The 23,761-nt window shown below is 41.9% G+C and overlaps 2 protein-coding genes and 1 long non-coding RNA gene across 10 annotated transcripts in view; 2 read left to right on the top strand and 1 right to left on the bottom strand.

The window, feature by feature from the left end:
* The window catches only part of FAM177B (family with sequence similarity 177 member B), a 13,341-nt gene extending 7,763 nt beyond the window's left edge, over window positions 1–5,578 (top strand). Inside the window, exons 5-6 of the mRNA XM_038393960.2 lie at window positions 2,129–2,226; window positions 5,360–5,578. Coding sequence (XP_038249888.1) covers window positions 2,129–2,226; window positions 5,360–5,578 — 317 coding nt within the window. The remainder of the gene's footprint in view (window positions 1–2,128; window positions 2,227–5,359) is intronic.
* The window catches only part of LOC119852587, a 26,798-nt gene extending 3,037 nt beyond the window's left edge, over window positions 1–23,761 (bottom strand). The window contains exons 1-5 of one of the 3 annotated variants that reach the window (XR_005291733.2): window positions 23,616–23,761; window positions 5,266–5,434; window positions 4,901–4,936; window positions 2,374–2,857; window positions 2,082–2,179 (exon numbers count right to left, since the gene is read on the bottom strand). This is a non-coding gene — a long non-coding RNA (uncharacterized LOC119852587). Of the gene's footprint in view, window positions 1–2,081; window positions 2,180–2,373; window positions 2,858–4,900; window positions 4,937–5,265; window positions 5,435–23,615 lie in introns of those variants that run through there. The other 2 variants (XR_005291734.2, XR_005291735.2) reach the window with 2 other exon arrangements.
* DISP1 (dispatched RND transporter family member 1) overlaps window positions 23,101–23,761 on the top strand; it is a 162,034-nt gene continuing 161,373 nt past the window's right edge. For 4 of the 6 annotated variants that reach the window (XM_038393945.2, XM_038393947.2, XM_038393942.2 and 1 more), the window contains exon 1: window positions 23,198–23,519. The gene's annotated coding sequence lies outside the window, so the exon portion shown is untranslated. Of the gene's footprint in view, window positions 23,520–23,761 lie in introns of all 6 variants that reach the window. The other 2 variants (XM_043511722.1, XM_043511719.1) reach the window with 2 other exon arrangements.

Here is a 23,761-nt window from a genome sequence, read left to right as displayed (position 1 = left end):
AGATGCAAACTTTAGCCATGGGTTTCACAGCTATTTGCTACACAGCAAAGGAATAATGGGACTTGGAAATAATGGGTTCAGTTCCAGGTTCTGGAGAAAAGTGTGCTCTAGTGGTTTATAACCACTGGCCCTGTTTCCTTCTGCTCCTATCTGTCACGTTCTCTGTTCCAGTTTCCCTGCCCTGCATTTCTCTTCCCTGTCTCTCCTGCTCAAACCTCTACATTCTAGTCAGGCTGCTTCCTCCTCTGTGCTTTCTGGATACCAGCAAGGGGAGCATTGAGGGTGCAGGAGATGCAGTCTCCCTGGTCTCAGTTACAGTGGCTCCTGGGAACTAGGCAAAACAGTTGAAGGGAAAGAGCTACATAACTAGGGATGGCGTATGCTCAGCCACTCTTCGGGGATGGTGTATGAACAGTCTGGTCAGCACATAGAAGCTGTGAGGATGGAGCATGCTCAGTGCACATGGAATCTTCTGAGCACTTGGCTTCCAGCTTTTAACGAATCTCTACTGAGCATATGCTAACGGATTTTTTTTCAGGGATGTTGTAAAGACCAAAACTATAACTGGATTCAAAAAAGAATTATATATGTTCATGGAGAATAGGTTCATCAATGGCTATTAGCCAAAATGATCAGGGGTGCAATCCCATGCTCTGGGTGTCCCTAGGCCTCTGACTGCCAGATGGTGAGACTGGACAATGGGATGGATTACTTGATGGTTGCCCTGTTCTGTTCATTCCCTTTGAAGCATATGGCATTGACTGCTGTCAGAAGACAGGTTACTGGACTAGATCAATCATTGGTCTGACTCAGTATGGTCATTCTTATGTTCTTACACTATGGCTTATAATGTGACCAAACCTGGGCGGATTTTCATAGGGATGGCAAAAGGTGCATCCTGACACTAGGGCAAAGTCCTGACAAATCTCAAGTCCCTGCTCTAAATCATGGAGGTGCTAGAGCTTCTCAATGAAACAGCTGTAACCATTTTTTTTATGTGGGCTACGTGTATTTTCCGCTAACCTCATTCTTAGAAATGACAATAATGTTAGTTGAAACTTTTGCAAAAATTTCAGCTTCAGAGAGACACCAGGCATGGAAAATTTCAGCCCCTTCAGCTTAAGTTTGGCAAAGTTATAAGCAACTGAAAACAGAATCTTTATAATGGAAAGTGTCAGGCAACTTTAACTATAGTTGTCACTACCTGCGTTTTAATAAATGGCATTAATTTGCAAGCAGGGGGTAAAACTATGGGTGGATAAAAACGGCCAGACTGTAGAAAAATATTTAATAGTGTTCCAGATCAGACTGATATAATCAACTAAAAATTTGTGCCAACAGGGCACAAATAAGGGTAGAACTACTGAAGCACATTAGAAATTGGCAGAGGGACAAGAAACTGAGGCCATAAGGAAAAGAAAATGGGTCAAGTAGAGACAGGTCAACAAGCATAATACTGCAGAAAGATAGATTAGGACAATCTAGCTCTGCCAACTGACATTATTGCATACAATTTTGATAAATTGTGATACTCCAGGCTGGTCAGTGCTAAGTCTGAAAAAGTGGCACCTGAAAGCAGTCACAACCTTTTCCCCCCTTCAAAAATCAATAGCCTCCTAAACGCAAGAGATGCAAAGTCCATCTCTCCTCCCTGATACAGAGGAAGAGAGGCTTTTGTAAGTTGAAAGAAGATCCTGAAAGGAAAGAAGACTTGTCTATGACCTCTTTACTATTTGAAAGTGAATTGCCATGTAAAACAACCCAGGCTGAATGTGTTTATGCAAAGTGTAGTTGAAACACAGTATGGAACAAACTGCTTAAGACTGCAGCTGGTGTAAGTGACATACATCATTTCCAGGAATGCTGGCTAAGTCTTTGGAAAAGGATTGAAATGGGTAGCCATTCAGTAGTTTTCTGGAGTCAGGACTAGGCTTACTGAAAGTGGACTTGTATTTCCTGAGCTGATGAAGACAGGCTGCTACTCTGAAACTTGTCCTTTTGTTCATATATATATCAGTGTGTAAAACTATTTATTTTCTCGCACCACATAAGGTGCCTCTCTAGACAAGCTCCTTACTTACATAAGGGACAGAATTGCTGCTGTTCTTTCTCCTCCTTGTCTTTTCAGCTTGCGAATTCCTTGGTGGGAAGCTTGCCACGCTCTTTGGACTCAATGAACCTAAATATCAATATGCAATAGATGACTACTACAGGACACAGAAGAAGGTAAATGAAGTGCATACATAGCTTTTTAATAAGTGGAGAACAAAAAATATGGGACTTAATTTATCATATTTTATTATTAAGAACCAACAGTCTTCTTTCCAAACAAGACACAAAACAAAGACATTTGCCCCCAAAGAATTTACAAACCTGTGTGTGTGTGTTTGTGTGTGTTTCCCTTTTTTTCTCTGTCTGTATATGTAATTTAAAATCTTCTCAGTGGATCACTTGTGGGTATCCTCGAAGCTTTACTATGGTCACTAGCTCTGTACAGATCCTATGAAAAGCTTTGAGATATTCTGGCATCAGAATGCACTATATACGCTGAAATGGCTGTGATTAAACTTTCAGGCTGCAGGGTTTTGATTTTAAATGTTTGTATTGTGGATTAGTTCTATTCCAGAACGACTTCCGGAGTCTTACTTCCTGAGTTGACAAGGCTGAGCTCCATTGCGAAGACAATCTGGATATGTTTCCTGGTGGTGGCAGAAAAGTTTGGTCATCACCCCATGTTAACAGATTCAGAGACCACTGTTGGGATGGGTGTTGGAGAAAAATGTTTGCCCCACCTGTTTGCACTGAGTCAAGGTGCTGTATTGGCAAAACCTAGATAGAAGACGTTTGAATGGTGGTCCTAGGATAGAAAAGTAAATGAAAATTCCATGAGGACTCGGCAAACCTGTGGAGAAGTCTTGGGGTGTAAACAACACAAACTCCTTCAAAAACGTCCTATTTTTAGTATTATTTTTTCTGTCTTCAGCTATTTACAAGGCACTAGAGGTTTACTCTACTGAAATATTTCTCTTAGCACTGCTGGCTTGTGATCCAGAAGACTGTTCCCACTGAATAATGTGATGTAATTCCAATTGTCCTCTTACTCATTCCTTCTAAAACTTGGAACAAAATGACGTACCCTGCCCTGCTATGTTGAGAAACTGGTTACTGGTCACTGTGATATATGGTTGTTTTGTTGTAGGTTAAGTTAATCAAAGGTGTGTTTGTTTCTTGAGGAAACTGCTGTGCACAAACAAGCATGCAGATGAAATTTTATATTCAGCTCCAGATGCAGGAATTGGATGAGTTCTGGCAACAAAGTTTTACAAGAAATAACCTTTTGAATTGTGGGGGAAATGAATGTATAAGCACACCACCACATTTTCAGACAATTTTGCGTGGTTGAAGGCTGCTTGTAAACAGAGATGAGCCCAAGCTGCAAAATTTTGACTTGGGTCTGGATTTTGAATCTTCCCCAAATTTCAGAGATTTCTTTAAATATACTTGAGTGTGGTCCTGTTATATAGAAGGACTAGTCATAATTTTTTTTATTCTAAACCCACCAGAGTCCCCCAAAAATCTGAAATACTTGCTTGGGGTCAGCTTTATTCTTTAAAAGATGGCCCAGTTGCCTGATCTATGGATTATGTCTTAATTTGACTACTTAAGAATTCCCAGTTAGCACCCCAAGGTTTGATAGGTTCTTGTCCCAAAATCAAGGCCAGTAGTATTAGAATTACTGTTCATTTGGGAACCCTGATGAACACAGTTGCAACACTCACACTTATGAAGAAGCTTCTGTATATGTGATGATAGTTTTATTAATACAGTTAGCAAAGTCACAAACATTCCAACCCAGCAAGATAGAGATAATACAGAATGTGCATCTGAGCATCCATATACTCACACCATCCCTTGCAGAGCAACCTGAAATGTTAGTCATTATCTGCCTCACCATCATCTCCTTCCTCATCACCATCGCCAGTGGTCATCATCCTGGCACCGCCCCAGAGCTACATGTCTCCCCTCCTAAGCACACAGGCTGGGAGACAACTTTTATATTGTGTTACGCTGACATCGCTATGCCTAACACATATTCAGTAGGGATTTCTTTCCTTGTCCTTATTTGTATTTCCTCACCCTACTAATGTTGGGGTGCCCTCATCCCACAAGTCAGTAGGCTTTTTACCTCAGGCTTAATTAGAATATACGTCAATTGGTTACCATGGCACTCTTGTGATCAGACATCTGTGAATGTTCCTAATTTAAAATATCCCAAGCCAATATAAACTAGAATCTTATGGTTACCTGTTAGCAGTTTAGTCATTACAGCATTCTCTTATGATCTGGGGTTACTCCTGGTTAACTGCATAGGCTAAGGCTTTGGGGCTTTATTCCTTGTTTAGCTAAGCTATTGTCTTGCAGGCCTGTGGCCTGTAAACTCCTTGCTTTACTGCCTTAACTTATGTCTCTACCTTACCTAGCAAATATCTGTCCCTATAGGCTACAGTCCTACTTTGTGTGAAAATGGCATTGTGGGTTTTCTGTTTATAGACCAATAATTTCCATATTAAATATGTTTTTACAGGTGTTAAAAATACAAAAATCTCATCTCCAGCTCTGCAAATTCAGCCTGAGATCTTCCACTCAAGCTGGTTCTTTCTGGCTCTCCACTAGTCAAACGCTTTGCTTTCCATCTGTGCAATTCCATTTGTCCTCAAATTTAAGCCCCCAGGTACATCTCTGCAGACCTATTTAATTCCTGTTAGTGGGCTTGATAAGGGAAACTGAGGGCATAATTTGAGGACAATAGGATTGCATAGGAGGCTTTGCAACTGGAACATAACAATTCTGACCCCTGAGGGTGCCCCCTCAACCCCCCTGCCCCCCAAATCCAGCTTACCTTGCCAGAGCTGTATGTTCTGCAGAACTGGCACAGCTAAAAAAAAAAAAAAGTAGTAAAAACTTTTTTTCACTAAAGCAATTAGATCTCTTTCTGAATTAAACTCATGGAGCAGAGCGGTAAGAGGGTGGTGATTTTACATAGTTTCTTTTCACGGTAGACTTTTTAAGTATGTTTCATGGCTTGTAGCATTTTTAATTCTAGAACAGATCACTACTTCAGAAACTTAAAACAAGTTTCCAGCTACAGTGCTGGCCTTTTCTCAGAGTTCCTGTTACTTCTGTGTATAACGGTTACAGGCAGTTAGGCAGTAACCCAATCTTTATGTAATGGAGCTACTCAGCCCAAGGTAACAGAAAACTCACACTGCTATCACTGTCGGTGTCTCCTTATATAAGACATCAGAACAGGTTTCATTTTGTCCAGTAAATTTTTCTTATTGTCTTGTCTTCATTGCAGGAAACTGAAGATGATGAAGATGGTGAAACAATCTCTGAGACGAATGAGGCAGAATCTCTAAATGAAAAACACCACCTTGAGGTACAGAGTATAGAATATGGATCTATTAGACTCAAGGATACTATGGAGTTTTCTCAAAGAAGCACTTTTGCAAACATTAATGAGGCTTCAAAACATGACCTACAAAGTACAAACTGTATCTCAGCTGTTAAGAAATGATGGCAACATTGTCAGTGTGGTCTCTTCTGATACTGAAATAACTCTATAATAGGACATTAACATATCATTAGCATGCTTTGGGGCTAACACATCACATTCCTTTGTCCAGCAGTGTTATTCCAATGTCCAATAGCCAGCTAGATAGAGCCAAAATAGCTCTGTGATGGAGAAGGGTAGAAAGGAAATGGTGAAGATTTAATGCTGCCTTCTGTGACATCTGATGCTTTACTATTTGAGCTAAGGAGGTTGATGGAGCATGTGTCACCTGGTTCCCTATGTTTATGAGCATTGAACTGGAGCCCTTACATTCTGATGTGTGAATCACGGACTTGAAATTAGATGGTTACTTTTGAAAGTGGAAAACATCCAGTTGGGACTATGCAATGGAATTTGGTATGCTAGGGTACCTAAAGCAGCTTGCTGAATCATAGTCTATTCTGGGTAGCTACAGATGCTTCCAAGTCAAAATAAGAATGATGTAAAACTTGCCCTTTTGTTTTAAGTGAATGAGTGAACACTAAGAAAACTAATGGTCACTTTATGGAGTCCCATGTTCTTGTATTTTTAGTTTTCACTTTTCTATTCCTAGACCTTAAGTTGTTAAAGTAATGGGTCCTTTTGTATAAAAACTAGCACTGTCGATTAATCGCAGTTAACTCACGTGATTAACTCAAAAAATTAATTGTGATTAATTGCACTGTTAAACAATAGAATACCAATTGGAATTTATTACATATTTTTGGATGTCTTTCTACATTTTTCAAATATATCTATTTCAATTACAAAACAATACAAAGTGTACAGCGCTCACTTTATATTATGTTTGATTACAAATATTTGCATTGTAAAAATGATAAACAAAAGAAATAGTATTTTTCAATTCACCTCGTACAAGTACCATAATGCAATCTCTTTATTGTGAAAGTGCAACTTAAAAATGTAGATTTTTTTTGTTGTTACATAACCGCACTCAAAAACAAAACAATGTAAAACTTCAAGAGGCTCCAAGTCCACTCAGTCCTACTTCTTGTTCAGCCAATCGCGAAGAGAAACAAGTTAGTTTACATTTACGGGAAATATTTATGTGCCAGATGCACTAAAGATTCATATGCCTCTTAATGCTTCGGCCACCATTCCAGAGGACATGCTTCTATGCTGATGACGCTTGTTTAAAAAAAATGCGTTAATTAAATTTGTGACTGAACTCCTTGGGAGAGAATTGTATGTCTCCTGCTCTGTTTTACCCACATTCTGCCATATATTTCATGCGATAGCAGCCTCGGATGATGACGCAGCACGTTGTTCGTTTTAAGAACACTTTCACTGCAAATTTGACAAAATGCAAAGAAGATACCAATGTGAAATTTCTAAAGATAGCTACAGCACTTGACCCAAGATTTAAGAATCTGAAGTGCCTTCCAAAATCTCAAAGCATGCTCCACACCTTGTCCCTCTCAGAAGTCTTAAAAGAGCAACACTCAGATGCAGAAACTGCAGAACCCAAATCAACCTTCTGCTGGTGGCATCTGACTCAGATGATGAAAATGAACATGTCAGTTTGCACTGCTTTGGATCGTTATCAAGTAGAACCCATCATCAACAAGGATGCATGTCCCCTAGAATGATGATTGAAGCAATAAGGGATATATGAATCTTCAGTGCACCTGGCATGTAAGTATCTTGCAACACCAGTTATAACAGCGCCATGCAAATGCCTATTCTCACTTTCAGATGACACTGTAAACAAGAACCAGGCAGTATTATCTTGTTTGTCTGAGCAATTGACTGAACAAGAAGTAGGACTGAGTGGATTTGTAGGCTCTAAAGTTTTACATTATTTTATTTTTGAATGCAGGGTTGTTGTTTTTTTTACATAATTTTACATTTGTAAGTTCAACTTTCATGATAGAGATTGCACTACTGTACTTAAGTGAATTGAAAAATACTATTTCTTTTGTGTTTTACAGTGCAAATATTTGTAATAAAAATAAATATAGTCAGCACTGTACACTTTGTACTCTCTCTGTTGTAATTGAAATTGATATTTTTTTAAAATGTAGAAAACATCCAAAAATATTTAAATAAATGGTATTTTATTACAGTTTAACAGGAAGATTAATTTTTTTAATAGCGCAATTAATCACGATTAATATTTTTAATCACTTGACAGCCCTAGTAAAAACAAAATTTACTTCATCCCAAGCCTAGTTGATTGATTTCATTTGTGTGGTATCTTGTCATGGTCTTATTCTGGTGCATGTCCTAGGAGCTATAGAGTTAATGTTTGTGTGGAGACATGGATCTGAACCAGGTATGAACACCTCCCTGCATTCTAAGGTAGTTCCCAATTGGATCAGAATTCTAGGGAATGGGCCAGTCTCTAATTTCACACTATGAGTTGGGTATCACTTGCCAAGATACACACACGTATAATTACATTTCAGCTCTTCTTCCGCCTAACTTGTGAGACCTATGCTCCAGTGCCATGTCCACAGGAAGGGGTGGGTCTCAGTTTCACTGGGAATGAATGGAGGATGGGAATAGCAGAACAGAGAATGGGTTTGGCACTGCTTTGTCTGTGTGTAGAGAATTGGAGACGTAGTAGATTGAACAGGAAACCTCAACAGGAGTGCAGAATTCTTTTGCATAAAGCAGCTTATTTTCCATACCATTCAACCCTTAAGCAGTAGGTGTTTTATTAGTACTGGGGGGCTTCCTACATTCCTCCTTGGAGACTTGCAAGGAAGCAAAAAGGAAAATCTGCTGTGGTTGTGATTAGATCTGTCTCCCTTCAGAGAGGCTCTGCTGCCCTTACAACATACTTTTTCCTGGTATGCACAGGATTCTATCCTGTGTAGAGCAAACTGTGATATAAACAGTGGCTTTATCCTACACCTCATCTTTAAGCCTCCATTTAGTGCTAAAAGCACCACTTCTGTCACTGCTGAATTTGACCTGAAGACTCATGAGAACTGCATCTAATTATGTCAGACTTATTCAAGGCTGAATTATTGGGAGCTTTCTGAAGAATAAGGCCCCAGTTGTGCTAGATACTGTTACACATGTCATTTAAAAAGGCAGTCCCTGCGCCAAAGAATTTATATCTTAGCATATGATGAAAAACAAGTACATACAACAAACAAATGAAGAGGTGGAGGACAAGGTGTGACAGACTGACAATTATATCCTGAATAAACTTTACTGAATTAAGTTAAACCTGTTGAATTAGTTTTAACACTCTGGAGTTCATTGTATTAAAAATGCAATTGTGTATGTGTTTTGGAATTGTATGTATTCCCCTAGGAAGGGTAAGTAGGAGAACAGCAGGGAATGATGGGACAAATTCACTCAGGTTGTAACATCTCCAGAGAAACTACCCCTCTTGATAGGTGGCACATTTATTAATCCAAGGACCAACAGACAAAGAAAGGGTTTTTGGATACATAGTCTGGTTTTAAACTGGCTCAGGGCCTTCTTCCTGATCCAGCAAATGGACAGGACCCCTAATCCATGGAGGGCCCCAAGTTTTAGAGTATGTTTGGAAGGACTGGGCCAGCCAGAATCCATATTTGGATGGGTTTAATTTTGGTAGGCTTAATAGCATGCATGTAGATTCTTTATTATTTTTAATGTTTTCTCTCTAGTGCTTTTTACCTCAAGAAGCCCAAGATATAAAGTAGGCTTACATAGAAAGAATTGTATGGTACCTATAACTAGCAATTACACCTATTAACGGTCTCTAAAGAGAAAGCAAGCAGGTGTCCTTGGGCAACCTGTGAAGGCAGGGACTTGTGTAGCCTGGAAATCCCCTGGTCAGAAGGGAAAAAAACACAGGTTTACACCCAAGAGAGGCAACAGCTGGGGAGCTGAAAGCCAAAAGTGGGTGTTCTGCTAGACCACTGAGGAGAAACATAGGTGCAGTTGCCCTGAACTGTGGCACAAGATACCAGTGAAACATTCATGTTAATGTAAATAAGCAGGAGGTGGGGAGGGGTGAGCTGGGGGTGTGGAAGACCTTGCCATGGGAGAGAAGGTCAATGACAGACAATGGAGAAGAGTGGCCAGCTCTATTACCAATCCCATGCATTAAAATCTTGAAATGGTAAAAAAAAAAAAAAAAAATCTTGTTTTTATTTGCCTGCTGCTTTTTGAGCCTTTAGGTTTTCAGATCTTTTCCCACAACCACGAAGGCTAGAAAGCTGAAGTACTAATCACCTACTCCAGGACCTGAAGCTTTAAGAAAAACACCAAATATTGCCAGATTCATGATAAAATGTGAGAACTGGCAACAGTGCAGGAAGGAGGGGAGAGCAGAGGAGAAGTCATGGATGCTGATGGACTAGAAATCACAGAAGGACTGTATGGTGAGAGGGAGAAAGAAGAAGCAGGTGAGCAATACTGGAGACAATCTGATGTCAGACAAGGGAGTTCAGCAATGGAGAGTGTGAGCAAAGGCACCCCTGTATTCACACCCTACACACTACTACAATAATATTTGAACAAAATATGCCTTGTGAGATATCATCTGAAAGCTAAAGCCACACTGGTTATCAATATCATTGTAAAATGCATGTGTGAGCTTTGTTTGAAGTTAGAATTCAATCTGTATAATGTTACTAGAACATGTTCAAGACAAAGACAGGTTAGCCTAGGTAAAGGTGATAAACAGGTGCATCCTGGACAAATGAATGTGGGTTTATCTCAATTTTTACATATTAGCTATAAACAAAACTATCAAGCTAAAGCAGTGGGGATTATCTTGAGACTGAACTTGAGAGACAGAGAATTAACCTGGCTCCTGCACCCCAGAGGGACACAGGCGACTGAGTCCCCAGGAGGACCTATCTGACTTGTAAAATGAAGAAATCCCTTTGGGAATAGGAAGAACAGAGAGAGACTCCATCTTGATCCTGCACCTTAAGGAGACAATGAAACCAAGTGATTTGATCTCTGTGATGGGTGCTGGCCAGTAAATAGCCGAAAAGGAGACTGGGCATGAAAGAAACTGTCTTGAACAAAGACTGTATCTTGCTAGATTACATTTTTGACTTTTAGATGTGTGTTTTCACTCTTATTTGCTTGTAACCATTTTTACCTTTATCTCTTTTACTTGATATCACTTAATCCATGCTCTTCCATTAATAAACTTGTTTTACTTTTACTATAAACCAATTTAATGCTGCGTTTGAAGGGAAGGGAGAATTTACCTCAGTTAAATTACTAAGCTGTGACATACTGACTCTTTAACAGAGCAACAAACAATCTCTTCTGTGAATGAACAGTGGTAGGGTCTGTGCATTTGCAGAGAAACATCTCTGAAGAGTTTGGGGGGCTGAAGTTCACTGACTGTTACTTGCTAGGCAAGGTCTAGACTGGGAGAGCCTTGAGGAGTTTGCTACTGAGGAAGACAGGCTGGTGTGGCAGGGAGCTGACACACACTCTACCTGCCAGCAAGACTCATTCTTGCTGAGGCAGAGAGATAACAGAGTGGCTTACAGTTCTGCATTTCCCCAGCAGTGTGTTACAGAGAGTAAGAGCTTAATCCACGATTGCAAGTTAAACAAGGTGCTGAGAGTGGTGAGACAGGAGGTTAGTGGGTCAGATGTAGACTTCATCTGTAAAAGTTCTGATTTCCTCTCCTCTACCCATCCCCTTTATAAGCCTCTTGATAACATGGAACATCTTCATTTCCTCCCCTCTCGCCACTGAAAAGTTTGTGTGTCAACAGGGGCCTACTATGCGGAAAGAAGCAGGCCAGAAATAAACACAGGATCCTGAGCCTTGTTTGTAGGACATTGGTTCTGAACAATACAACACATATAAATCTATACAAAAATCTGGAATGCACAATACTGGTAACTGATTTTGTTTCCCTGTGGAGGATTTCTCTGTGTACCAACACAGTAACTGATGTGTCAACAAACTTTATAACGTGGAGGGTGTGATGCCTCCCTGTCACATCCCCCTATAGATGCATATTTGGAATTGGGTTGTTGGACACCCTCATGTTACTCCACTAGCTCCATTCCTGGCCAGAACAGTTATTTTCAGATGTAGACCCAAACTGGGACTTCCTCAAGGTTCAAGGAGAACTGGATTTGGTGTTCCTATTTGAGCCTGGAGCCTTGTGTAAAAGAAGACAGGGCTCATCTGTAATGAAGCTATGGGGGAGTTCTTTACTACCTCAATAAAGATTACTGTAAACAGCAGATGGAAAGCTGTATTTCTCCCTAACCCTGCTAGCCTAATACAGCATACGCTGTCTGTCACAGTCCCCAGGCAAACTGCATCCCTGACCTCTGGTCTTGTCGAGTGCATCCCCTCCATGCTTTTAGGTCTCCAGCTGTCACCTGGCTTTGAGTGGAGTCATGCAATTCTTCCACTCCGAGACTGGGCCTTGGCTGCAGTCCCCAGCCTCAGCAGGTCTGACTTAGGCTCAGACTCTGCCATTTTGTTTACTCCAGGAGCAATGACAGCAGTGACAGGGAGTGGACAGACTCCTTAAAGCAAAGTATTATTAAATTTGAACAAAAGAATTTAAGAGAAAATGGGTCTTAAAACAACCAATATACTGAAAGCATTTCTGGCTTTTCCCTAAGTCTTACCATTCCCTGTATTTGGGAAGGAACACTTCTTTAGGCTCCCTCTAGAGCCTCTTTTTCTCTCTACCTGTCTTCCTAAACAGCTGCTGACAAGTCCTGTCTTCCCTTGAGAAGTGCTTTTTAACTCTTTAGTGTTTATTTGATTTCCAGGCTCCTAGCTTTGGCAAAAAAAGGCTTGCAACTTGATGGAGACAGATAGTTTGTCGCAGAGTTTAAAATGGGTGCTGGTGTGTTCTTATCTGGATATAATGTATTGCTTTCTTGTTTGCTTTTCCCACTACCCCCTATTAAGTTAGATCCATACAGGTAATTCTAATAACCCACCATAATTATATAATAATTTTACCTGACTGACTAGGTCATTTACAATATTCAAACCATTATTCCGTATCAGTATTCATAGATTAATATATATCAATTCCTTGTCTGTCACACTTCCCCGTTTCATCAGATAGAGCCGCTGTAAGTGCTGGCATATAGACCAAGCAGTTATGGCAGGGACTGCTGAGTTCGCTACAGAGCACCTCTCTCTTCTAACCCTATAAGCAGTTAAAAAGACCAACAACATGATCAACTTACAGTTTCATAAAGTTTTCAGTAGCTTTAGGAGTGAAAGGTCAAGTAGAACTTTTACTGCTAATGAGAGAGCAGGAAGAGGGCGGGGGAGGAGGTGAGAGAGAGCAGTCTGCACCATATTAATATCCCATCTACTATAGTGAACATTATTTCTCTGATTAAACTTCCAGTGAAGGCTGTAACATGACAGTGTAACAAGTCCATACTAAATACTGTGACAAACCCAGTATATATACTGAAATCTTATTTAGTGTAACTTTAATAGAGTGCTAAATAAACACCCAAGCCAGGATTGCTACAAGCCGGAAGGATGTAGACATACGGATGAATGAGCTTTGATGGTAACTTCAATGCATGCTAATTTCTGGCTTTAAAGAATGTGAATAAACACAGCTGCCAGAATTGTGATTTGAAATTAGACACTAATTAAATTAAATTCCCACTGGAATGAGAGTAGCTGTGCACCTTGTAGTCTTTTTTTTTTTTTTTTTTTTAACCTGAGTAACTCAAATGATGATGACTTTTTCTTCCATGGCTAGGCAGGGGGCCAGCAGCCATCAGTGAAATCTGTTTTGGTTTATTTCTTATAATTACTTTTTTTGCATTGATATGATCTAATTGTTCACAAAGCTACTGATGGAACCAAGTGTTCCTTTCACTTTTACCCTAATCCTCTCTTTCTCTTCATTTATTTAATACATTCATGTTTTGTATCTTAATCAAGGTTACAAACTCTTCAGGGTAGGGACTCTCCCTCTGTGTCAGCAGTGTCAAACACTTGGTTTGCAGTCTACATGGGACCCATATAACGTTTGGAATTTAAGATTTAATTAAAACAAAAAAAAGTTACTAGGCCTTATGGTCAGAGAGAGAACCTTCTTTCTAAATATAACCATGAGTAAACAAAGTAGTGTTGTCTTCCTGAATCTGCAGCCAGCTTGAAACAATGAGGCTGGGAGGTATGAACATCTTTAGATTCTCCCCACCAAGTAATCTTGATGAAGTGTTAATGCTAAGGTCCATCAAGGACACTTTAATGGAAGCATGAACTATTTCATTGCTGGTCATTTAGTGGATGAAATAGGACTGGGGTTGGGGACAGGAGCTGGGAGTTGCTGAGCAACGTAGCTAAGCTAATAATAATGTCCCTTTATTGTCGCTTTTAAATGCATATTATTATTTGTTAAATTCTTATTCCATGTGTGGTGCCATAAAAGCTACAGGAAGACATGGTCCCTACCTGTGGAGATCAGCATCTAAATAGATGAGCAGAACAATACCAATTCCCTTGGATCACCAGTGGAATTTTATCAGAGTGGTTTAACTAGAAAATAAAAGTATTGTGTGTATAGCAGCACATACAAGTTAGGTGTGCTAGCATGGGGTGGGAATGGAGGAAGAATTGTATGTTATGGAGGGATCTGAATGAAGAGAGAATGGTAGCATTTTGTCTCAGACATAAAAGGGCACCCTGGGGTGTGGCACAACAACAGAAGTAGCACAGAAGGAGGGACTGGCAGAGCATGGCCAGATGAAATGAGATCATTTTGAAGACCTTAACATTTATAATCAACTTCTTCTAGACTAGTTTAGGGCCTATATGCATAATAAAGCCTTGGGTTGAGCCTTTGACCTTGATTACCCCAATCTTTTCAGGGGCTTCAGGGTGAAGTTTGGTGACAGGCTTGATGTGATGGGTTTCTTTAGTGATTGTTGCCACTGCTATGGAAAAGGTTGCCTAACTACTGATAATGGTGGATCCAGAAGCAAATTGTTGACATCCACATTTGATACATTAGTAGAATTGATTTAAAATATTGCTAAGTGTCAGTGTCAGAAATTAGTGCCATAAAAATCTAAGTAAATGTTACTCCCCATTGACGATCCCAATACGAGCAATATACTGTATGCACAAGCATAACATTTTTGCATCTGCCAAAATGCTATTAACTTACAATGATAAACTCAATTAGTAAAACTCATTAATTTCCAAAATGTTACTTATTTATCCTGAAACTACATATTTATCTGCCAAAAAGTTCCATTAGTTACAATATATGTATCTCAGTTTCTACATCTAGTCACTAGATGGCACTGTCTGATAGGAGATAGATATTTCTTAACAGACCTGTTTAAATTTCCAAAAATGTGACATGTTCTACCACAAAGAGTTAGCAAAAGAAACTGACGCCCAAGTTATATTCACTAGATACACTTCATTAAATTTAGTAAAAGGGCAATGAGAATTACATAATCTATGAAAATGATTGTGATAGGTGGGGGAAACAGACTCCAATCTGTAAGAAAAGCTGGAGACATCCAGGAAGATCTGAGAGTAACAGCGTCCCACCCTCTGGCTGTAATTAGCCAATGAAATATTGTTCTTATGATGTAACTGGTTATCCTTCTGAGAAGCTTTGGTGGGCAAAGTTTCTGTAGAACTGGACAGAACTGGAATTCTCCTTATTCACCTCAAATTAATTGAATGAATTGCTTTCTAAATTCACTTGCTTTTTCTAATTTACCTCCTCACTCTTCAAGTGTAGCTCCACCTGAAAAAGTGACTGCATTAAAATGTAACCTTCTTCTGCAGCAATTCTACTTCCTGGGTGTATTCAAAGTCTTATTTGCTCTACTTAATGACTAATATGTCAAACACAAGTTACTGGGCTCAACAACAGGTGCAACAGGGTGAAATTTAACACCCTGTTATGTACAGAAGGTCAGGCTAGATGATCTGATGGTTCCTTTTGGCATTAAACTCTATGAATATATGAGACAAGGTGGGTGAGTTAATATATTTTATTGAACCAACTTCTGTTGGTGAGAAAGACAAGCTTTGAGCTACACAGAGCAATTTTTCAAGTCTGGGGAAAATACTGATGCTATGTCTACATTACAGTTATGTCGGCATAATTTATATTGCTCAGAGGTGTGAATAAACCAACCCCTGAGTAACATATGTTACACCGACCTAAGCACCAGTGTGGACAGCACTATGTTGGTGGGAGAGCTTCTCTGGCCAACATAGCTACTGCCGCTCATTGGCGGTGGATTAATTAAGCCGATGGGGAGCTCTCTCCCATTGGCTTAGAGTGGCTACAGAGAGCTTACAGTGGTGCAGCTGCATGATACTGTAAACTCTCTAATGTAGCCATGCCCACTGCTAAAACACAAGATAGAACAGATAGTGTGTATTCTAAGGGATCATTCAAGGTGAAGTGACCCATTAGGTGAAGGTGGATAGAAAGCTGGCTAGAGTGTCAGTCTCAGTGGGTAGTGATCAATGGCTCCATGTCTAGTTGGCAGCCGGTATCAAGTGGGGTGCCCCAAGGGTTGGTCCTCAGGCCGGTTTTGTTCAATATCTTCATTAATGATCTGGAGGATGGTGTGGATTGCACTCTCAGCAAGTTTGCAGATGACACTAAACTGGGAGGAGAGGTAGATATGCTGGAGGGTAGGGATAGGATACAGAGGGACCTAGACAAATTAGAGGATTGGGCCAAAAGAAATCTGATGCGGTTCAACAAGGACAAGTGCAGAGTCCTGCATTTAGGACGAAAGAACCCATGCACCGCTACAGACTAGGGACCGAATGGCTAGGCAGCAGTTCTGCAGAAAAGGACCTAGGGGTTACAGTGGACGAGAAGCTGGATATGAGTCAACAGTGTGTCCTTGTTGCCAAGAAGGTTAATGGCATTTTGGGATATATAAGTAGGGGCATTGTCAGCAGATCGAGGGATGTGATCGTTCCCCTCTATTTGACATTGGTGAGGCCTCATCTGGAGTACTGTGTCCAGTTTTGGGCCCCACATTACAAGAAGGATGTGGAAAGATTGGAAAACGTCCAGCGGAGGGCAACAAAAATGATTAGGGGACTGGAACACATGACTTCTGAGGAGAGGCTGAGGGAACTGCGATTGTTTAGTCTGTGGAAGGGAAGAATGAGCAGGGATTTGATAGCTGCTTTCAAGTACTTGAAAGGGGGTTCCAAAGAGGATGGATCTAGACTGTTCTCAGTGGTAGCAGATGACAGAACAAGGAGTAATGGTCTCAAGTTGCAGTGGGGGAGGTTTAAGTTGGATATTAGGAAAAACTTTTTCACTAGGAGGGTGGTGAAGTCTTCTTCCATAGAAATTTTTAAGGTCAGGCTTGACAAAGCCCTGGCTGGGATGATTTAGTTGGGGATTGGTCCTGCTTTGAGCAGGGGGTTGGACTAGATGACCTCCTGAGGTCCCTTCCAACCCTGATATTCTATGATTCACACCTCTGTAGTCATATGTGGGCCACTTCACCTTGAATGGTCCCTTAGAATATGTGACAGGTTTCAGAGTGGTAGCCATGTAGTCTGTATCAGCAGAAAGAATGAGGAGTACTCGTGGCACCTTAGAGACTAACAAATTTATTTGACCATAAGCTTTCGTGGGCTAAAGCCCACTTCATCAGATGCATGCAGTGGAAAATACAGTAAGAAGATATACAGAGAACATGAAAAAATGGGGGTTGCCATACCAACTCTAAACGAAACCAATCAATTAAGGTGGGCTATTATCAGCAGGAGAAAAAAAAACTTTTATAGTGATAGTCAGGATGGCTCATTTCAAACAGTTGACAAGAAGGTGTGAGTAACAGTAGGGGGAAAATTAGCATGGGGAAACAGTTTTTAGTTTGTGTAATGACTCATCCACTCCCAGTCTTTATTCAAGCCTAATTTAATGGTGTCCAGTTCGCAGATTAATTCCAGTTCTGCTGTTTCTCATAGGAGTCTGTTTTGGAAGGTTTTTTTTGTTGAATAATTGCAACTTTTAGGTCTGTAATTGAGTGTCCAGGGAGGTTGAAGTGTTCTCCGACTGGTTTTTGAATGTTATAATTCTTGACATCTGAATATGTGACAAATACGTGCGAACTGCTTACAGCTAACTACAAGATGGAACAGATAGTTTAGCATGCCACTCTTGGATTATGTTTCCACTACCACTTATGTCGGCAAAATTTATGTCACTGAAGGGTATGAAAAAACCATAAGTTTCGCCAGCATAAGTGGTAGTGTGTACAGCGCTATATCAACAGGAGAAGCTCTCTCCCATCGGCATACAGTGGCTACACAAGTGAGCTTACAGCAGCGCAGCTGCATCACAGTTGTGCCACTGTAAGCTCACTAGGGTAGACATGGCTTTAGTACCTTTTCCAGACCTGAAGAAGAACTCTGTGTAGCTCAAAAGCTTGTCTCTCTCACCAACAGAAGCTGGCCCAATAAAAGATATTACCTCACCCACCTTGTCTCTCTAATATGCTGGAAATGACATGGCTACAACAACACTGCATACCGTCCACTAATATATAACATTGAAAAAATGTCAAAAGAACTTTGTTATAAAGTCCAACACTGAATGTGGAAATGCCAGATTTATGGATATTAGAGAGACAAGGTGGGTGAGACAATACCATTTATTGGACCAATTTCTGTTGGTGAGTGAGAGACAAGCTTTTGAGCTTACACTGAGCTCTTCTTCAGGTCTGGGAAACGTAGTCTGATTTACAGAGGTCAGTGCAATCTTAGTTCTGCCCTCTTGTGTGTCCATTGTGTGCACTGAATGAAGGAGGGGTCCTATGGAAAAAACAGTATGTGACCATGTAATTAAAGACTTTGTCATAAGGCATATGTACAAGGAGGCTGAACTAAGGTTGCATGGAGAACTGCAAATCTGGCATTGTTTAACGTTTTTAGTGTTTGACTTTGCAATCTAAGTCATGTTCTTTTAGAGTAGTTTTTGTGTGTAATTTTATGTATTTTTTAATTTAAAAAGAAGAAGTTTTAAAACAAATTCTATTCTGTGCAATGAGACAACCCCCACGTATTGCACACTGAATCTTCAGTATTGCAGAACAAGTTTAGCTACAGTACTCACATTTATTAGAGCATAAGCTTTCGTGAGCTACAGCTCACTTCATCGAATGCATCCGATGAAGTGAGCTGTAGCTCACGAAAGCTTATGCTCTAATAAATTTGTTAGTCTCTAAAGTGCCACAAGTACTCCTTTTCTTTTTGCAAATACAGACTAACATGGCTGCTACTCTGAAACCGAAGTACTCACATTAGAAGGCAGCAACAGAAGGCTGTTAGCCCAGAGACTGTGTACTGGGTCCAGAGGTGGATGTGGGAGACTGATCTATCTCTTTTTTCCCCCTTCCAGGAATGTGGGGGTATTCACCCCATGTGATGCCCCAATTGGAGAGATGGGCTGCTGGAGCCATATACAATGGCCAAGAGGGGTGATTGGGGGGAGCCCAGTATGGTTCTCTCTCTTCCTGCTGTTTCCTCATCCCCCTAGGATGGAGTAGTTCCTGCCCCAAGTGGACTCTCCAAAAGGTTAGACCACTGGGGCCATGAACCATTCCAGCATGGTTGTTGGTGGAGTGGTCATGGGGAGCCCAGCCTATTTCTCTCCCCCTTGCAACAACTCCTCTAACAGCTCCCTACTGTTCCCAGTGCAGAGCCCTCCCCGCCCCTGAGATATTTTCTTTTAAAAATGTAGCCATACTTTTCAAATACCTTTAAACTGAAAACAGCAATTTTAATACCAGATGTGGTAATAACTTCGGTTTATGTGACTCTAATTCCCCCCTTTAATTCCACACACAGCTATAAATGTCTGTTTATCTCTAACATGTATCTCAGAAATACGTCTTCTTTACAGAGTTAAAGAAAACAGTATCCACTTCTGTGTATTCTATGGGCTGCATAATTGCACCATCTCTCTTTCCAGCATCTCAAAATATAAATTGACAATATTTTTGGATTTACACTGGCCTTTTGGCCAAGGAAAATTCAGCTCTTGTTTCAGACTTGCAGTCCAGAATCTAAAGAAACCTTTTTCCAGATCTTTGTTTGTATAGCTGTCAGACAATTACATGAATATAACCAATAACTGACTGAACTGTGACATCTGGTTACAGCAATTGCTCCTAAGATTAAATGACAGAAAATGTCAATTATGTGCTTAGCATACAAATCATGTCCCGCATGCCTTACTTTTTGATAAGATGTAGTTTGGACTGCACTGCACTTGAGTGTCTATTGCAGAAAATTATAGCGATTCACCCATTTAAGACCATAAATCACCAGTTTAGATCCATAAAACAAGTCTAAAAAAGTGTACTCCTAGGTGTCCTACTTACACTATCTGTTGGTTAAGGCCCAATCTTGGTTTAGAAACTAGTATTATTACTTCTGTAAATGTTGCTGTCGTTCCTAGTGTTGCTGGGATGCTGTCTAACTAAAGAGACCCTCTTGAATAACAACCCGATTACCAGCCTCCAAAAGCCATTAATGAACAGAGCCCCACACTCCTCTTCCATTTCACTTGAAATGTCTAAAGCCCCTCAAAGTCAACTGCTCTTTGTAATTTGACATGGTGACACATATCCAGTGCTATTTGCTATCTTTACGGTAAGTGTGAGCACTATGAAAAACTTGTTACCCAGACTGAATTATCTCAGGCACATGCAGTCTTGAAATAACTGTTCAGTGTAGTATGTCAGTGAGTACAAAGAAGAGAAACACCATCAGCAAAGTCAACAATACCGTTGAACAACACTGTCACAGGGTAGCTCAACTCTTAAAGGCTGGAGGTACTGGGGCTAGCCAACCCTGATTACTCAAAAGGCACACCTGGGTTGCATCAGGTGGTTTTCTGTATTGATCAGCAGGAAATTGCAAAGAAAGAGAAAGGCTCCTGTAGCAAAGATCCTGATGTCAGTGGAGTTTTGAGGCTAGAACCTAGTGAGTAGGAGGCTCCAGTGAGGAACCCTGACTGGGTTTGGGCCAGGAAGCTGAACTCAGCCAAGTAGGGTCTGGGAGTAGCCTACTAAAGCAGGAAAGGCCTGGGAGTACAATGATCAGAGATTGCTAAGGAGTGATCAGGCTCTAGCTGAGAGTCCTGGGATGTGGGGCTGAGGCTACTGGTGGGAAAGGCAGGGGAGTGATCTGACAAGAAGAAAAAATGAATGGATTGTGTTTCAGCTATTTGAATTTTATTTGAGTATATTTTATCTGAATAAACACAGACCCCAAGAAGGGATGTTGTGAGTAGAAAAAAGGGTGTGGAATTTGTTAAAAAGTCCATTGAGGGAAGTGAGGCAGGCTGCCTATTGGGTGACCCCAGGCCAGGAGGGGGTGGTTGGGAGGCAGTGGTCCAAATGACTAATACTATATATAGCACCCTTCATTGAAGGATCTCAAAGAGCCTCGCAAACCTGCTTGTTGAACGTATTAATCTTCACAGGATTTCTTTGAGGCCCTATTTGACTGTTTGGGAAACAGAAGCATAAAGAGTTTAGTTGACTTCCCTATGATCAGAGTAAATGAACTCCGGAGTCCTGATTCCTTATCTCTTCTAACCAGCAGACTACCCTGCTGTCCTTCAAATAATCCTAATCTTCTTCTCCTCTAGTGCCCAAACTCAAAAAGCAAACAAGAAGGAAGAGCTCGTGGGGAAACTAACAATTAAAGAACTCTGATAAAAAAACCCTCTTGTTTCCAGAGACTCTAGTTGCAGGGATATGTATAGTCACATTGTGGGGTGCAATCCACCCCAGTAAGTGGTTGTGTTACTGCCTGTAACCCTGGGTGCCATAAATGCTCTGCTGCTGTAGCTCACAGCCTGAACACCAGTAGACAAGCAAGCGCTGAGTGTCTCTGTGTTAACCAGCTGTGGGTTAGCAACTCTGATTCTGGCAGCCTCCTTGTTACACTCCAGCCACACTCCAGTATCCACCAGCTTTCGTTACACCCGGCAACAGGACCACAACATGCCCCAGTCTTTCATTTTCACAAAACTGTGTGGTTTGCAGTTTCCAGCCCTTTCTGAGACCATGCAGAGGAATAACAGTTTATTTGGTCATCTGAAGAGACAAAATGCCCAGCTTTATCATTTTAAGTGGCCTCACATCAAAAAAGATATATTGGAATTGGAAAAGGTTCAGAAAAGGGCAACAAAAATCATTAGGGGTATAGAATGGCTTTCGTATGAGGAGAGATTAATAAGACTGGGACTTTTCAGCTCGGAAAAGAGACGAGTAAGGGGGGGATATGATAGAGGTCTATAAAATCATGAGTGATATAAAGTAAATAAGGAAGTGTTATTTACTCCTTCTCATAATACAAGAACAAGGGGCCACCAAATGAAATTAATAGGTAGCAGGTTTAAAACAAACACAAGAAAGTATTTTTTCACGCAACACACTGTCAACTTCTGGAACTCCTTCACTATAACAGGGTTCAAAAGGGAGCTCGACAGATTCAGGGAAAATAGGTCCATCAATGGCTATTAGCCAGGATGGGCAGAAACGGTGTCCCTAGCCTCTGTTTGCCAGAAGCTAGGATTGGGTGACAGGGCATGGATCACTTGATGATACCATCTGTTCATTCCCTTTGGGGCACCTGCCATTGGCCACTGTAAGATGACAGGATACTGGGCTTGATGGACTTTGGTCTGACCCAGTATGGCTGTTCAAACACAGCACTGGGGTCATTCAGAAAAAAGTAAAGCAAGTTTATTAACAAAAGGAGATTTTAAGTGATACCAATTAGATGGAATTAAGTTAGAAAGCGTTACAAACAAAAGTAAAAATATATTTTCTGATGCTAAAACTTTAACAAGTATTGTCTAGGTATCAGGTAAGATTTTTACCACAAACTTCTTACAGCAAGACAGCTGACTGCCCCTATGGTCAAGATCTCTCCTCAAAGACTAAAGTATTCAGTTTCTTTGTCATCTTAGGTGAAAAGAGAACACGGGGCTCTTTGCCCCCTTTTTTTTTTTTATAGTCCAGCGAACCTTTGAAACGGATCCTTCTGAAGATTACCCTCCAAAGGAAAGTTCATTCAAGCTGTAAGGACAGAGGCTGGAGCTGAAGAAAATTCTGTGGGGTGGCTTCTCTCCAGCTTGTGTTTGCTAAAATGCAGATTGAGCTGTTTCTGCCTTTTGACTCAAATGAATTAGTGCTTGACATGTGATTGTTGATCGATTCTGGCTGGTATGCCCCGTACCATACGGTTAGCGTGAGCAGACAGCAAATGCGAAAAATCACAACAGGGGTTGGGGGTAATAGGAGCCCATATAAGAAAAAGACCCAAAAATCAGGACTGTCGCCATAAAATCGGGACATCTGGTCCCTCTACCTACCGAACCTCTGTGGGTGGGAGGGTGACTGAAGGGGTGAGGGGAGCCTGGCTCAGGCAGGGTGGGAGTTTAGGATCAGCGCTACGAGGCTCTCTCTGGCTTGTGCCCTGTGCTCTGGTGGGGCTGAGCCTCCACCCTCCCCAGCCCCCTGCAGCCAAAGGCCCTTTGCTGCAGCCCGGCCGCCTTCGGCTCCCCATCCCCCCGGGCCGGCGGACAGGGCGCCTGGAGCTCAGGGCCTGCGAGTCCGCGCTGCTGGGCCCTCGGGGCGGCTCCGCGGCCCCTTCCCCGAGCCCAGGGCAGGACCCTCCGGGCGGGCTGCGCCCCCCGACCCCTCCGCGCCTACCAGAGCCCGGGGGCGAGAGGCCCCGCCGCGCCACACTCAAGATGGCGGCTCGCCGCGCACCTCTCCCTGCCCCTTCCCGGCCGTGGCTTCCGGAGCGGGAGCGGGCGCCCGTCCCATGGTAACTGCGCCGCGCTGGGGACGCTCACACGCTTCCTGCCGCACAGAGACAACAACGGAGTGGGGGGGGGGCTAAGAGAGAGAAAGGAGAACCCCGCCCCCCCCCGGGCAGAAGCCAGGTGCGCCCCGGCCCCCCTCCCCCACCGCTCCGCCCTGCGGGGCTGAGAGCGAGACGCCCCCCTGGCTGCATTGCGGGGTCACCCCCGCACTCCCACCTTGGAGGCTCCTCTCGCGGGGCTGCCCTCGCCTCCCCGGCGCGGTGGGGCCAGGGCTGCCCGAGCCGGCTGCCCCGCTGCGGGTCCCGGCGGGCGGTGGGGCGGGGCCGGGCTGGCCCCTGGCCCTGAGCCCTGCCCGGCGTAGG

The sequence above is a fragment of the Dermochelys coriacea genome, chromosome 3, assembly GCF_009764565.3.
Source record: "Dermochelys coriacea isolate rDerCor1 chromosome 3, rDerCor1.pri.v4, whole genome shotgun sequence".
Taxonomy (NCBI): Eukaryota; Metazoa; Chordata; order Testudines; family Dermochelyidae; genus Dermochelys; species Dermochelys coriacea.
This window is presented reverse-complemented; position numbering and strand designations above follow the sequence as displayed.